The following is a 16,071-nucleotide window of genomic DNA, read 5'->3' as shown; positions in this document are numbered from 1 at the left end:
ACGGAGCTGTGGGCAATCAATCCGGATTTCCCCGAACAACAAGTAGCTATCGGCGCCCAACTCCCAAAACGAACGAAAAAACTTTTATGGGAATTGTTAAGCAACTCGATAGACGTCTTTGCGTGGAAGCACTCCGATATGCAAGGAGTCCCCAGATCTATGGCACAACATCACCTAAACGTAAAAGATTCAGTCAAACCAATAGCACAAAGAAAGAGACACATGGCGCCGGATCGAGCCAAAGCCATTGCAAAAGACGTTAAAAGTCTCCTAGACGCAGGAATCATTCGGGAGGTTCGGTATCAAACATGGGTATCAAACCCCATTATGGTACGAAAAAAAGATAACTCATGGAGAATGTGCATCGACTTCACCGATCTAAACAATGCGTGCCCAAAAGATTGTTTTCCTCTCCCGGAGATTGATGAGAAGATTGACTCCGTTGCAACGTTCAGGCTAAAGTGTTTTCTGGATGCCTACAAAGGCTATCATCAAATACAAATGGCGGTCGAAGATGAGGATAAGACGGCCTTCGTCACCAATGAAGGAGTGTTTTGTTTTACCAAGATGCCGTTCGGTTTGAAAAACGCCGGTGCTACGTACCAGCGTCTGATGAATAAAGCTTTTAAGGACCAGATCGAACGAAATGTGGAGGTGTACGTTGATGACATCGTGATAAAAAGTCATGATGAGGCCGCCATGCTAAAAGACATACTCGAAACATTTACTCGGCTCCGAAGCATCAACATGAAATTAAATCCGAAAAAATGTACATTCGGGGTAGAAGAAGGCAAGTTTCTCGGAGTCATGGTCGGGTCAAAAGGCTTACGAGCCAACCCGGACAAGATTGACGCTGTTCTTACAATGAAGCCCCCGACATCGGTTAAGGAAATTCAGTCCTTAAATGGACGATTGGCTGCTCTCCATCGGTTTTTGTCAAAAGCTACAAACCGATCGCTCCCATTCATGGACGTTCTCAGAAAGAGCTTTAGATCAGAGTTTAAATGGACGGGAGAGGCCGCACGAGCTTTCGAAGAGCTTAAAACATGTTTGGGCACCTTGCCAACTCTCACCGTACCAGAAGAAGATGAGGTGTTAACGGTATATTTAGCCGCATCGTTCGGAGCCATTAGCGCGGTACTAGTTGCCCACCGAACTGGAAAACAAATCCCCATCTACTATGTAAGCCGAACGTTAAAAGACTACGAAACAAGATATTCAAACTTGGAAAAATTAGCCTTGGCCCTAGTCCATGCTTCAAGAAGGCTTCGCCGATACTTTCAGGCCCATCCAATTGAGGTACGAACGGACCAGAGAATCCAACACGTTCTCCGACGACCCGAGGTCTCAGGCCGAATGGCGAAATGGGCGATTGAGTTGGGTGCATTCAACATCACCTTCCGAACTAAAGGTCCGTTGAAAGGACAAGTGATAGCGGATTTTTTGGTCGAAATACCAGAGGAGAAAGGAACCGAAGAGGCAGATAAAGCTCCAGAGAAGCCATGGTCCTTATATACCGACGGTGCCTCTAATGCCGAAGGATCAGGAGCGGGCCTAATTCTCACCGATCCAGACGGAACGGAGGTCACGTATGCGCTCCGGCTAGAATTCAAGAGTTCCAACAACGAGGCTGAGTATGAAGCCCTCTTAGCTGGCCTACGCCTAGCACAGAGAGTCGGAGCAAAGAATGTTATAGCCCATGTAGATTCGCTGCTCGTAGCAAATCAGGTAAACGGAGAATACGAGGCGAGGGAAGCACACATGATCGAATATCTCGAACAAGTAAGGCAGGCAATAGCTTCATTCGAAGCATGTAGGGTCGAGCATATCCCCCGTAGCAAAAACAAAAAGGCAGATGCGTTGAGCAAGTTGGCATCGGTATCATTCAGTCACCTAGCCAATGAAGTAAGAGTGGAAGTTTTAGCTGCACCGTCAATCGCAGCTCCGCAAGTAATGCAGGTCGAAGCTCCACTACAAACATGGATGACGCCGATAATTAACTATTTGGTGTATGACGTTCTGCCAACCGACAAAGCGGAAGCAAGGAAGATTCAGATCAACTCCCTCCAGTATCAGATGCAGGAAGGAGGTTTGTACCGAAAGACCTTTCTCGGACCGTTGCTAAAATGTCTGGACCCGGAGCAAGCTAGTTACATCATCCGGGAAATACACTATGGCATCTGTGGTATCCACGCCGGACCCAAAATGATCGTAACAAAGGTAAAAAAACGCAGGGTACTACTGGCCCGGGATGCATGAAAGCGCCGTTAAAGAGTTACAACAATGTGACGAATGTCAAAGGCACGCACCAATCAGCCTCCGAGCTAAAAACGAAATGATACCAGTAACCGCCGCATGGCCTTTCCAAAAATGGGGCGTTGATATCGTCGGACCTTTTCCGAGATCAAGCGGAAGCGCTCAGTATCTGTTGGTCGCGGTGGATTATTTCACCAAGTGGGTAGAAGCTCGGCCGTTCACAACCATCTCCGGTTATAATGTGACACGATTCTTCTGGGAACAAATAGTATGCCGATTTGGTCTTCCGCTCTACATCATAAGTGACAATGCAAAACAGTTTGCAGAAAACCCCTTCAAGCGATGGTGTGAAAGTTTAAAAATCAACCAAGTTTTTTCCTCGGTTGCCCACCCCCAGGGCAACGAGCAGGTTGAACAGATCAATCGGCGCATCGTCGACGGCATAAAAAGAAGGCTAGGTCAGGAGGGAAAAGGTTGGGCGGACGAATTACCAAACGTCCTGTGGGCGCACCGAACACTGCACAAGACCAGCAATGGAGAAACACCGTTTAGCCTGACTTACGGTACTGAAGCAGTGATTCCGGCCGAGATCGGACTCCCAAATCAAAGGTGCAAGAATTGGGAAGAAAACGAACGTGAGCTCCGGTCCAACCTTGACCTGTTGGAAGAACGCCGAAACATAGCGGCAATCAAAGAGGCCCGGTATAAGAAGAAAATCGAAAAGTATTACAATGATCGGGCTAAAATTTACAAGTTCAAAGTTGGAGACTATATGCTCCGAAACAACGACGCAAGTCGCGCCGAAACCCCCGGCAAACTAACCCCAAAGTGGGAAGGGCCATACCGAGTCAAGGAAGCCAGTGAGAAGGGCTCGTATGTGCTGGAAAAGCTCGACGGAACCCCAGTGCCTCGAACATGGAATGGGGTGCACTTGAAAAAGTGTTTCATGTAAACAACCAGCTGCGGCTGAAGAAGATCGCTAATTTACGCTTTTAGTATTTCCAAATTTCAGTATGTAAATCGGGAGGGTATTACCCCGATAACCTTTTATTTCCTTTGTAATCGGGATGTTTTTTCCCCGAACCAGTAAATAAAGCGATCTATATCTTTATAAGCATAAAGGTAGCATATGTATAAGTTCGAACAAAATTCCTGAATGTGCACGAACGGGTCATGACCCATGCCTCGTGCCGATCGAGAAGGCTTAAATAGTTCAAAAGAGAATAAAAATCTATTAAGCAGGCGAAGCACCTTCATTCGGTGCGATCGCCAAATTAAAAAGCGACCTTTCAAGTATACGGCAAAGGTTTGGACGCTAACCAAATGCTAAGTAACTAAATTAAAATAACTGACTTAAATACAAAATTAGTCATGTTTCCTTGTAGTACGATTAAAACTGTTTCGAGCAAAACATACTGACAGAACACATTGTACGATTACAACAAAAAAACATCAAACTTGAACTATGTCATCATCATCCCCAACGATGGGAAGTTTGCTTCTCTGTTGAATAACCGATAGGGGCTCATCTATCAAATCCACTACCTTGTCAAGAACGGAGATATTAAGCTTATCAAAAGCTTTCACCGCAGCATCTAGGGCACCCTGAGCTCCGGCATCATAACCTGGAACCTCTTCCGCAGAGCCAACCAGATCCTGCGCAGCTTTAAAACCCTGCTTTATCCCTTCATTTGCCCCAACCGCGTTAACACTGTTGACCAGGTCAGCAACCACCTTTTCCAGTTCAGGGCTTTGATGCACCAGTTTGACAACCCATGCAACCCCATCTGTCAAGAACCATTGCTTGGTAAGTTTTAGCTCCGACAATTGCGCGTATGATTCAATCATGTCACGCTCGCACCGAACCAACATCCCTTTTGCTTCGTCAATCGTTGTTTTGTGCGACTCGATCTCCCTGTCACGAGCTCTTTCTATTTCGTCTTTAGCTACAAAGAAACGACGTTCAAAAGGATCAATGATAATAATATATAAAAAAAAGGAGAAGATAAGGTTGTGAACCTACCATCAACTAAGCGATGGTAATCAGCCAGAAGTTGATCATGAGATGCCTGCATTTCCTTCAGCTCGGCGGCATGCTTCATCTCTACACCGGTTAACTTTTTCTCCAAATCAGCAAATTTCGACTTAAAAGTCTCCAAATCTTGAAGAGCTTTATCTCGAGCCTCATAAGCGACCGTAGCCGAAGCTTGGGACGATTTGTTAACCTCCTTGGCTTCTAAGTTTTGCTCCTTTAAACGATCAACCTGAGCCCGAAGAGAGTTCAGTTCTTGCTTCGTTTTCGAACGAACGTTGTCCTCTTTCTCCAAATTAGCAACCTCGCGTCGAAGCTTGTTGCAATTCGACTCCGACTCAATCCAACGCTTATACACTTCCACCACCAACGAATTGGACTGAGCCTGATTCACCATAAGGGCGTTTCCAAGCTCCGGGCCGCTCATCTTTCGATAATGAGAATGCTCCGCTGGAGTCCCAAAATGGAATAACGCCATCTTCGCCGACAAAGCATCCACAATCCGATCCTTGTTCGTCAACGACCATTCCGGGACATACTTCTCCAATGCTGTCACACCCCGATTTCCACGTGTCTCACCGGTGGGCCCGGTGGGGGATTACCGTGACGATGTTGGCAACAATATAGTCAAACCACACAATTATATAATGCACAGCGGAAGCATAATTTAAATATGTAATTTCAACCTCTGATTGTAATATCAAAATGTATTACAGAAGTTGAATATCCACAGTGGATCGTAAATACAGATAAAGTATTGTTCCATTAGATACTGCAATCAAGCTTGCGAGGCTTATCCCGACGCTAGGGAGCTAATACCAGCCAATTACGTTTAGGTACCTGCACTTAATCTTTTTGGGGAAAATACGTCAGTTTACACTGGTAAATACATTCAACTGACACATTAGAAAATGTTTGTTAAAATTGATTTGAATGCACAAGGCACAAACTCTTTTATAACTTGGGAAAATTCATAATGATCTTGTGAACGTTTTACATGTTCTTTTATGCGTTCAGTAGCCCGGGTCGTGCCGGGTTAAAGATTTATAGACACACCACGTTTGCGTAAAACCGTAGTATAAAAACCAACGGCTACGTCTTTTAGTTTTAATGTCGACACTTTATACCGGGTGTACGCCTACACCGGGATGTCGATGGTCGTGGCCATTTCGTAAAATGATGCCAAGGATATCCGGGACAACGGTCATTAAACCCCCCAAAGGCTTATAAGCAACAAAACTGTTTAAATGAGCCGATCATATTTAATCAATTAACCACCTAAGCGATGGAATTATATAATGCTCAATCAAGCGGTATTACTATACCGTAACCCAAGCCCATATAGGGGAAATAAGTCAAAAGTATTTACCTTTGCAAGTATTAATCCTTAATTTAGATCAAGTCATCGATAGCTTTTACTGGGGCTCCTAATCTGGAACGAAGGTTTTAATTAACCTCTTAGAATCCTAACGGTCCTTGTATTAGCCGTAGCTTAAACCGGTTGATTCCGATATATATGGATATGGTTAACTCGCACGTAAAGGCGAAAACCGAGAATGGAGTATGATTTGGACCCAACAAGTTCAGAGACTTGTTTTATATGGGTTTATAGTTCATACTCTGGATTTTGGGGTTCAAATAATATAATTTGACCCATATCGGCTATTGCACGAAAACTAATTCCATGAGCCGTACCGTGTGCGCAAATAGGCGAAACGGTTAACCACAAGAGTCCTACGCTTATTTCCTAAGTCAATATGCCTTAAAAGTATTTTGGTATCAGTAGGATACCTTCCGTAATGCCCGTAACGAGTTTAAGTTTATATTATGCCCCGTAGGGGCTTTTCGGTCATTTTAAAGTCTTTAAAAGGGATTTTCGAGTTCTACAGGAAATCTGAGTTTCCCGAACAGCTTATAAAGCTTAAAATACTTTATTTATTATTTAAAACCAGTGGCAATTGGAATCGGGTCAAAAGACCTTGTAGAACTCCCGTTTTGGCCAAAAAGGGCATATTCGGTATTTACCGAACCGTAGCCATAACCGCAGGTTATGAGCAAGGTAAAAATTATTAAAAATCTTTAAAATTCCCAAAATATTATTTTACCACAGTGGGTAAAAGTTTTGGTGACGAAAACTTGGGTTAGATGGGCGTTATGCCTATTGCGCCGTTAATTACAAAACTTTCTTAAAAGTGCGCCTTTTAGCATAACTCTCATTCTAGGCCTCGGATTGACGTGAAACTTTAGGGACATGCTTATAATTTATCAAGCAAGGTTTTGGTCCGTTCACGTGTCCGAAATACTCGTTTTAATTTTAAAAGGCCGTTACGGTCAACTTTTAGGCGAATGACGGAAATACGTAAAAGACTCGGATAACTCATGAACCGACCACAGAGGTGTATACCAACATGTGACCTGGTCCTAAGAGAGTCCTAAGGTATATTTATACCTCACTAAAACGGGTCAGAACTGAAGTCAAAGCAAAAGTCAAACTTTTGCGACTTTCGGCTCCGAACCGGTTCTATATAGTAAATGATCGATTCAAACGAGCGCAAACATGTTTATATACTTATTATCATGTTTTATGATTATCAAAACAGGTTCCATAACATATATATTACAGATTATGCATAAATCGCTAAAATAGCTTTCTGTTGACTTTTTAACCGCACGTTTGACTCGACATTTGACATAGTTAGAGTAGTGATCAGGGGGAACCATTTTAGAGGTTTATTACCCACATAAATACCAACTCATAACCATTTTTGATTCGTCATAAGACTGAATCATTTGCAAGATATTGCAATGACAACCGTTAGTTACGACGGTTGCGTTTATAGGCTAAAACTATGGAAATGTGAAACCAAAATGGTTATGAACGACTTACAGAAGTTGTTTCTTGATTATGGAGCAGAAGAGAATGCTTGAGAGCACTTAGAATGATCAGAGAGGTGTTGTTTGATTTGTGTGAAGGTTATGTGCCAAACTTGGCTATTTATAGCAAATGTCAAGTATGTATGATCATTACAACACCTACAACAGGTCAGGGGTGATGGGTAGATGTCCCCTAAGTGTTATGGGTCGAGCATAGGGTGCCCATGCCCATTTGTTGGTTGTTTGATCATTCAAAAGCTCCAAAAGCCAAGTAGTTACTACAATTCTGCATCTGGGCGTCGTACGCGACCCGCATGGACATTCCATGCAACTTTTACGCGGGTCGCCTGGGATCAGAAGATCAGACGCGTAGTTGAGGAGGCTCGCGGCCCGCCTCAACTTATGTTTAAACCTTACGCGGGTCGCCTAAGGTTATATTTTCTGAATTTTTCAAATCTTTTACAATGATTACAGAATCGGGCCATTAATAACGAAATCTTTCGTAATGATTCACCTGACCTTTCGGTTCTGAAGGGGTAACTTTGCGGTTTGGCCCTCGGTTAATTACCGATAGGGGCCTCGTGTTAATTACCCGCATTATTAAGTCCCCGGTTTATTTATTAATTATATTGGAAAGCCTTAACTTTCACTGTTGACGCTTTTAACCCTTCTTCTACGAATTCGATCGTAACTTTCTCGTTTCATATCGAAACTTCGCGAAATTCATATATATTATTTTAGTGAGGGTATAATACCGTTACAAAGTCTTGGGAACGTTAAAGGGTCACTCAGAGGTATTATTAAACATGTTGACACAGTTAACCCCTGTAGTTTGTAATCTCTCACTTTCTTCCGCGTTTTATATTTGTACGATCTATAATTTATTCGTTTGAAGGTTTAAGCATTATTTAGGGATACTATACAGTATATTTACCCTTGTTGACATTTATAACCCTCGAATTTATATACTTTCAAGGTTTGTCAAATTTAGTCCCTTATTTATTATAGATGCCACGTGTAAACAAATGACACGTGTTAACACATCATTGGACACAAAAATTCGAGGTGTTACAAATGCCCGAGCCGAATCCATGTCCTCAATGCCGCCCGAACCTAACTCCCGTGATAAGAAAACAGCTTCAGTGTTAAACCATAAAGGGGACGAAGAGGCACTATCCCCACCATCAACAGGCTTGGGACTCGGCCTTGACACGTTAGAAGCAACCCCCGTGGTGAACTTACCCGAAGGAGAAGGTTCGATTCTCTTAGGATCGGAGGTGCGAACATCAGCAACAACTTTAATGCCTCCTCCTCCAAAGGACATTGGGCTCGATGGAATATTTTTCGGATGATCCCTGGGGGTACGACCCTCATGAAGATGCGCATCCAAATTTTCTAACACACCCCCAGCAGCAGAGAATCCAGTAACTTGGTCATCGTCGTCGTCCAGGGTAATAGTTTTGAAATCCATCTTCGTTTTCTTCTGTTTAAGCTTCGGACCAGATTTAGACGAAGCTCGCTTCCTTTTCAAGGTAATCTGAGGCTCCCCACCTTCATTCTCTTCCTCTTCATCACCATCATCGCCCTCCTCCAAGTTCTCGGCACGTTCTCCTTCGTCTCCCACCGATAGGTGAATTCCCTCATCCTCAATCACAAACTTGGAGCCCGATCCCTTCGATCCGATCGAGACACCCCCTTTTTTCTTACCCTCACCACCACCGGTCGCCATCACAATCTGAGCCGAAGCAACATTCGCCGTCGGTACCGAGGGGTTCGGACAGTTTAAACCCACTTGATCGTCCAGAGCTTCCGGCTCCCGGATCTGATAAAGATTCTCCTTCACCACGGTTAGATACGGAGGATCGCTCTTGGGCGTCCTCGTGGCTCGGATCTCAAGCTCTTTAGAGTCGAAGGACTTCAATCTTAACGCCTCTCTCAAACCCATAACTGCAAAAAAAATAAACAAGCAGCATCCGAAGTCCGGTACAGTATAAAAAAAAAGCAAGAGAAAAATTATGCAAGAGACGCGGCAAGCGTCACGGCAAAAAGTAGGAAGCATGACTAACCCTCTCCGTCCCACCTAAGGGTAGGATACCACGCCAGCTCGGACCAAATCGTGCTGATCCGTCCCATAACAAGAATGTGTTCCGGATAACTTTGAATGCGACCCACTTCCTTAATCAAGGTTGCATATAAGGCTCTATTAAAATCGAAGTCTTTGGGAAGAGAAGACGGGAGTTTCATTTTCTTAGTTCTCCAGACCATGAACTCCGGAACGCACCGGTCATCAACGTAGAAGAATCGTTCTTTCCAGTCCTTTATGCTAGTGGTAATCCATGTATAGCAGCAGGAGTCCTTATCTCTGACTTCAAAGGTATACCAGTTACCGGACCGGTTCAACTTGTAAAAAGCCCGGAACACATCCAAGTCCGGGTCGGACCCCAAGCCACGACAAGCCAGCTCAAAATGACACACCTTGGCGAGGCCAAAGGGGTTCATCTGAGAAATATGAACCTCGTGGAACGTAAGGACCCCGATCAAGAACTTCGTCAGGGGGAGACGGTAGTTACAGTAATCAAACAAACGTGTGTATACCCCAATCTTCCCCGGAGGAAACGGAAAAATAGGTTTATCCTTTTCGGGGAGGACAGGGTGCAGAGATGCAGGGATTGCATATCTTTCTATATACCAGTTTAAACCGTTTTTAGTTAAAGTATTAAAACAACCGGACAGGTTGTTTTTCGACGCCATGATAGGAGGAAGCTAACCTATATTGCGGACCTCTCGTTTCAGAGAAGAAGGAATATAAAAGGGTGAAGAAGATGAAAAGTGAAAGATGAAAAGGGAAAAGTAGAATCGAATTACTTTTCCCCCTTTATATAGGGATAAAGTAACCGACTTCGAACCGCCAATCAGACGGTGACACGTCATGATAGATGACGTCCATCAGCCATCACATCAGGCGGGAAACGTAAAAGTGACTGTCGGTTACTCAACTAGGGTCACCGCCTAAAAATTTAAAATTCAAAATATCTTTACAAACAGCAAATCGAAGACGCTAAACCGCCAAAATCATGCCGTCATAGTTCGAAGCTGTTATCTAAGAAACACCACGAACTAGGGGGACTTGATGAGGATACGTCCTTGACCGGACCGAATCATCGCCATAAGCAGAACCGAACCATGGCGTACTAAGATCGAGTCGGACCTTACATCATAAAACATGCCGGACATTACGATGGTGCGTTATAACTGACTGGGCCCCACCGCCATAACCGCTATGATAGCGACTGGTCCGACTCTAACTAACTTGCCACATCAGCACACCCAAAAGCTACAAATACCCAGCCAAGACCTCCAGCAAGGGGTAATCGCTACTCTCTCTCTCCCTGACTTATTTCCTCCTCACAAATACTTATTCTCACGCCCGAGCTTGGTCACAGAGAGGCCCCCCTCCCTGTGACGAGGCTAACGGCGTGCTTGTCTCTTGTGATCTTGCAGGTCTCTTGCCGGGTCATCTGAAGCTATACTCTGGCCAGCTCGTATCAACTGGTTTTTGAGTCTTCAACCCTCACTGTTGAACCTTCGCCGGAAATTCAAGCAAACCTCAGAGCTTAGCCGGAGATTTCGAGACATCGCCGCGATACATCAGAAAGTCACGTCATTCTTGTTCGGTATATAATTCTTATTCTAATCGTTTTCGTTGAATCCTCTGTTGGTAAGTTAGTATAATGTTTATTTATTTATTTATTTTGTTTCGACATTATCCATTCAACTCAACTAATTTATGAAACATCGCATAAACAGTTCGTTTATGTTTTGAAATGAAGAAAACCAATTATAAAAGAATGGTGATGGTGATTGTACAGTTCCTGTTCGATTCCCTTTGTAAAAGAGAAGATGAACCATAATGCATGTTTAAATTAAATAGAAGCTCAATCAATTCAATTTTTCATGATAAAAATTCATTTTTTATATTATAACTTTAATATTTTTTATTCTTTTTGGTCTAACAGTTAGTTTCCATATATTATTTTGATAATCCTCATTTTTTTTTTCAACTGTCCTTTTTATTTTTTATATTTTTTTTCTTCTTTTACTTTCCTTCTTGTACATTAAAATCTTAAATAAATAATTATCATTTTTTTCATTCGTAATACTTTTCTTTAATAAAACCTCTAACTTATTTATCCGTAACATAACTATCTAAAGAATTGTTATCTTTTAATAAAATCTAATGTGAATAAGGAGATAAATTATAATCTATTTGTAAATCATAAGTATTGGGAATTACATTTAACCTACATTAATGAGATCGTTATGTGGTATTTCATATCTAGGTTAATCACTTTTGTTCGTCCTCTTGGTTTCTCAATCTTTACTCGTACGTTCTTACAAGAAATCGCAACGCAATCAATGTGAGTATACTCGATCCCATTTTCGTTTTAAACACTTTGGGTGCAACATGTATTCCATATTCAAATTACACAACACTTGAAACTTGTTATATTCACACTCTATCCACATTTAAACACGAAACATTTTGCTACTTGTTAATCTCATATGCTATGCAAGTTGAACGTATCGAACAAGTTGAACGTATTGAACAAGTTGAACGTATCGAACAAGTTGAACGTATCGAACAAGTTGAACGTATTGAACAAGTTGAACGTATTGAACAAGTTGAACGTATTGAACAAGTTGAACGTATTGAACAAGTTGATCGTATTGAACAAGTTGAACGTATTGAACAAGTTGAACGTGTTAACCTCCCGCTACTCTATTGGGAAAGGCAAAGTAGTAACTTGGATCATGTTATTCGTGTTGGATATGAGTATTTAAACTTTTATTCTACTTTATGCTATGTATTAAACTTGTATACTCGCCAACTTTTGTTGATATTATTTTAATACATGTTGCAGGTTGATGGATGAAGTGATCAAGAAAACAAGCTAGGATGAACCTAGAAACTCATCTAGAATAACAATGTTTTCAACTATTTTGATACGATGTTTGAATCTTGTATGACATTTTAGCATTTATGAAATTTGATTAAATCTATATTGTCACATTTAGTGTTATGTTGTTTTGAGCAATTTGTTCGTCTCATCCCGATGTTTCCGCCATCGGTTGGGGTGTGACAACAATCATCCACCTGCAATCACCATCCACCACAAAACTGCCACCAAAGTCACGACAACAGAACCACCTGGCCGCCACCCACCTGCAACACCGCTGAACCACCCACCTACAATGCACTACCACTAAAGCCCCGGCGGACCCTAACGTTGCCTGCAATGACACTTGCAACTGAATCGAAACCCTGGCCCTGAATCGAACAAAAACCCCCCATTTTTTCTTGTTTTGAACAAAAAACCTAATTCAAGATCATGTTCAAGAACCTATTACCATTGCTCGAACAAAAACTCATCTTCTTCATCTCATAACCCAACCTGAAACTCTAACCCATTAATTCCCCACACCAGTCAATGATTTCGGTAAAAACTTCAAGGTTTTGATCTCCACTAACAAATGCAATAAATTGAGAGAAGTTATACATTTCGTATATGAAGGAGAAGAGAGATAAAGTGAGGTCCGATGAGTTCGAACTTCCGGCGAAGTTGCAGGTTTTCCAACGAGCGTTTCAGCAGTTGATAGGGATTCGTGGAGTGATAGAGGAAGGTTGTAAGGTTTTGAGTTTCGCTTGGCAGATTATGTATGTGAAGGGGTAAGGTCCCAAAAACCTCATAAAAAGGATTTGAGACCATACCACAAACTGGCCTTTCAACCTTTTAACCTTGCGCGGCCGCGCATTGGTTTCACAAAAGGGAGAAAGTAATCAACAAGCTATGGTCGCGCGCCCAAAGGAAAGCATAAAATCCTTGCGCCTTCTTCCATTAGCAAAGGATTAAAATCCTAAAGATCAATACTTCCGCCCAAATATCCAAACTTGGATATCATTTTACCCAGACTTGGGATTTATTCATCTGTGTCCACACAGTAAGGTGTCACACTAGATTACAGCAGTAATCTTCTAGAAAGAATATGATCGTGCACCACCCAGACGGTTATAACCGTCTGGACACGTGTCATTACCACAAGCATCCCTGAAATCACAACAAAAGCATGCAATTGGAGAATGATCTCCACTAAAATCACTTTCCACGTGGCAATCCCCCAGCCATAGATCAAACCACGATCCGTGTGCATTCACATCGGATCAAGGTTACTTAACGTGGAATTAAAAAACTTAACGGAAGGAAATATAACCGCTACGGCGTTAGCATCTTCCTTCATCTTTTCAATAACAGGTTTTCCCTCCCAAACTCCCGGTTATAAATACGAGAACTGTTCAGGTATAAACTCAGATCACATTCACCTCTCAAATACTTTATCCTCTCCATAACCAATACTTATTCTCACACCGGAGTCGGGTCAAGGAGAGAACCCTCTTCTCCCCTTGGCGAGGCTAACGGTGCTCTGTTTTGCAGAATCACCGGAGAAGAAGTTCGGTAGCAACTGAATCAACCGAGAGAGAGCTAACCCTTTTATGCGGAATCAAACCCCCTAGATATCTCGGTTCCGACCATTTATCTAGTGTTTCTTCATTGGCGCCCACCGTTTTCTCAGTTTTTCTAGTGTCTACCTCGTTTCGATTCAGTTCATTCCATTTTTCTGTTTTTGCACATGGCAGAAAATTCATCTTCTCACCGACAACCTGGTCCTCGACCAAACATCGGAAACAATTTCCAAATAGAAGGATCCCCAGAACATTGGATTAACAGATGCCAAGCTGCTTTAAACACAATCGTTATGCAAATCACCAGATCTGATTTCCCAAACGTCAGATCTGGAGAAGAAATCAACACTACAGAATTGGACCCATCAACCCCACCTCGGGGGGACGTCCAATCCAGCCAGTACAGAGATAGCAGTTATCAGAAACAAATACACACGGTTCAAGGAGGTTCGTCACGAAGACCAAATAAACGAAACTATGATCAACATTGGAGAGAACAGCAAGTCGTGTTCCCTGTTGTTCCTGGGGGCCCTCAGGAAGAACGACCAGTGATTATCACTGGTATTTTTGGTCATTACCGAACGGACTATATGTTCATAGATCCAGGTAGCTCGATGGACATCATATACGAACAGTGCTTTAAACAGCTCGATTCAGAAAATAAAGCACATTTGAAACCGGTCGATTTTCCCCTCACCGGATTCTGTAATGAAGCTGTATTCCCATTAGGGCAAATTGCTTTCCCGGTGACTTTATCAGATGGCAAACATTCACGAACAGTTACAGTAATTTTCATGATCATGCCAGCAACATCACGACATGATGTTTTGCTCGGGAGAAGGTCACAAAGAGAATTCAGCATGATCACTTCCATTCCACATGCTGCTTGTGGATTTCCGACAGAAACCGGCGTTGCAATTCTCTATTCAAGCAAATTAAAGAATGTTTAATTCAGCTACCAACACTGACCGCGCCAAAAGAAAAAGAACCGTTAATCTTATATCTGTCAGCCGCGGAAGTAGGGGTAGGCGCAGTATTAATGGTAGAACGGGAAAATATCCAGACTCCAATCTACTATATCAGCAAAATGCTCACTGGCCCCGAAACTCGTTACTCAATGATAGAGAAATTGGTTCTAGCGTTAATACACGCATCCAGACGCTTGCGCAGGTACTTCTCAGGCCATGTCATCACAGTTCTCACGAATTATCATTTAGGCCAAATCTTGTCAAAGCCTGACGTGGCGGGAAGATTGGCTAAATGGGCCATTGAGCTGGGAGGTTACAACATTTTTTACAGACCAAGACCCGCAATCAAAGGGCAAGTTCTAGCAGACTTCGCCACTGAAGTTCCCATCGATAAAATACAAGAATGTGAGGCAATTCAGAACCCAACACCTATTTTCGACGACAGAGTCTGGACCTTACACACAGATGGTGCTTCCAATGATGATGGAGCAGGAGCAGGCCTCCGATTAGTCAGTCCGGATAATCACGAACTTACATATGCAATACGATTAGATTTCCAAAGTACCAACAATGAAGCAGAATACGAAGCATTTTTAGCAGGTCTCCGTCTAGCACTCAAAATGGGGGCAAGAAACCTTGAAGCCAACGTTGACTCAAAGCTAGTAGCTAAACAAGTTAACGGTCGTTATGATGCAAAGGATGAAGCTATGGCGTTATACCTTGAACAAGAGCGGATGTTAATCAGCCAATTTCAAACATTCAAAGTCAATCACATAAACAGAAGCGAGAACAAGCACGCTGACGCGCTAAGCAAGTTAGCTGCTACCAGCTTTAAGCACTTAGCAAAGGAGGTACGCATAGAGGTATTATCCAACCCTTCCATTCATCTCAAGCAAGTAAGCGTCATAGAAATGGGAGATCCATCCTGGATGTCTCCAATTATTTTGTACCTTCAACACGGAAAACTTCCGGAAGGAAAGGCAGAAGCCCGAAAAATACAACACAAAGCAATAAACTACGAGATGGCGGATGGCGTCCTTTATCGAAAATCATTCATGGGCCCATTACTACGCTGTGTTGATAAAACAGATGCCCAATACCTAGTCAGAGAAATCCACGAAGGATTATGCGGGATACACGCGGGACCGCGCATGGTCGTGGCAAAAATAATGAGCGCCGGATACTACTGGCCAGGAATGCACATGGACGCAGTTGATCTTTTAAGAAGATGCGAGGCATGTCAACGCCACGCACCGAAGACACTCCGACCCAAAAACCCACTAATTCCCGTTACTTCCGCCTGGCCATTCCAACAGTGGGGCATTGATCTTGTTGGCCCATTTCCTGACGCACCGGGTGCAGTAAAATTCATCATCGTCGCGGTGGACTACTTCACAAATGGGTGGAAGCTAAAGCTTTAG

General features: G+C 42.9%; 1 protein-coding gene across 1 annotated transcript; it reads left to right on the top strand.

The window, feature by feature from the left end:
* Nucleotides 1–14,721: 14,721 nt before the first annotated feature.
* Nucleotides 14,722–16,071, top strand: LOC110943232. The gene has a single exon (XM_022184984.1). The coding sequence runs from the start codon at nucleotides 14,722–14,724 to the stop codon at nucleotides 16,069–16,071; it is 1,350 nt and encodes a 449-aa protein (XP_022040676.1).

The sequence above is a fragment of the Helianthus annuus genome, chromosome 5 (assembly GCF_002127325.2).
Source record: "Helianthus annuus cultivar XRQ/B chromosome 5, HanXRQr2.0-SUNRISE, whole genome shotgun sequence".
Classification (NCBI taxonomy): Eukaryota; Viridiplantae; Streptophyta; class Magnoliopsida; order Asterales; family Asteraceae; genus Helianthus; species Helianthus annuus.
Note: the sequence above shows the minus strand (reverse complement) of the source record. Positions and strands in the feature narration are given on the sequence as shown.